Source organism: Corticium candelabrum, chromosome 7 (assembly GCF_963422355.1).
Source record: "Corticium candelabrum chromosome 7, ooCorCand1.1, whole genome shotgun sequence".
Taxonomy (NCBI): Eukaryota; Metazoa; Porifera; class Homoscleromorpha; order Homosclerophorida; family Plakinidae; genus Corticium; species Corticium candelabrum.
In genome coordinates this window covers 6,671,665-6,672,994 of record NC_085091.1, presented here as the reverse complement: position 1 = coordinate 6,672,994, position 1,330 = coordinate 6,671,665, and the positions used below count along the sequence as shown (strand labels likewise).

At 44.9% G+C, this 1,330-nt stretch overlaps 1 protein-coding gene across 1 annotated transcript; it reads right to left on the bottom strand.

Annotated features, from left to right (window-relative positions):
* Positions 1-362: 362 nt before the first annotated feature.
* LOC134182277 (uncharacterized) lies at positions 363-1,330 on the bottom strand. The gene has a single exon (XM_062649673.1). It carries the CDS (start codon positions 1,257-1,259, stop codon positions 459-461), a length of 801 nt encoding a protein of 266 aa, XP_062505657.1. The 5' UTR covers positions 1,260-1,330; the 3' UTR covers positions 363-458.

The following is a 1,330-nucleotide window of genomic DNA, read 5'->3' as shown; positions in this document are numbered from 1 at the left end:
TGTCTGCCTCTCTGTCTGTTATTTGTTTCTTTGTATGTAGTCCACTGTTTGTTTGTCCGTTTGTTGTCTGTTAGGTGGGAGCGTGACCAGTATCTGGCAGCTCCTAACGTTTAGTTTTTTAGTGTACAAGTACATGGCAAGTAGTACGTTGAATGTATAAGTGATCTTTTCATCACAGCTACCAAGTATAATTAGTTAATTGAACAGATACAGTTCGTAACTATGCTCTACACAAAAGCAAACAAGAAAACTATACGAAATATACATACCATACCCTTAGCCCGGATATTCGGGCTTCAGGTAATAAATATATACACATTACTCATGCACCAGACACACTCACTCACTCTTTCTCACACATGTACACACTCACAACATAGAAGTTTGTATTGAACTGACAGATAATATAGCCTTTCATATTGATTTAGTAACATACTCTGTGACTGCTAGTCTGTCATTCAAGCAGAAGCCAAAACAGCTGTAACAAATGCATACTCTACGATATCGTTCAGTTCAGAAGGTGGTCGTTTCATTGTCTTCATTGACACATTAGTGAATCCAGCTTGTACCAAAGATTGCTGAACCACTTCTGTCGAGCCGAGGTGCAAATTATGTAACTTCTTACCCTCCACTCGATAGAAGGTACCTCCTATTGACTCCGTCATCACAATCATTCCGCCCGGACGCAATAGTCGAGCCAGCTTTTGCAAACCGAGCGTGTACTGCTCCACTGATGCGACAGCAGTGACGAGGCAAAAGTGAGTAGAAACGACGTCAAACGGGAGAGTGACGTCACGCAGAGCGTCGGATTCGTTGATGTCGCATGGCACGATTTGAGTAATTAGCGATCTGACGCTCGTCTCTCTTTGTTCTACTGCGTTTTCGTCCTTATTGCTTTCTAATGAGCTCACGACATGTTGGAAAAGAGGTGTCAGGTCTAACGCTTCGCTCTTGTTCGATCTCCACTCTTCTGCTACTTTCCGGTTTTGCTCTGCGTACTCTGCAAACACGATCTCTGAAGCATACGGTGCTGCACTGATCAGAGGGTAGACGTGACCCGGGCCTCCACCATACTCCAGTATTCTGCATCCAGTCAGTTGCGGTCCGTGTTGCTCGTAGAACTCGTGCAGTTGCTGTAATCGAAAACGCGTCAGCTCTCTAGCGAGTGGCTCGGCATCGGAGGATAGGGATAGGAAAGTTTTCGAGTACTTCTTGGGATTGAAACTTTCCGAGTTATTGTACACTTCGGACTTTGACATGCCTCCTTGTCCGAAGCACGTCAGTCTGCAGTTTACCACGCCACACCTGGAGTAGGGACTAGTGTAAAATG

What these genes read in the sequence shown, in the direction of transcription:
- LOC134182277 (XM_062649673.1), bottom strand. Translation starts at nt 1,259, where the DNA reads ATGTCAAAGTCCGAAGTGTACAATAACTCGGAAAGTTTCAATCCCAAG.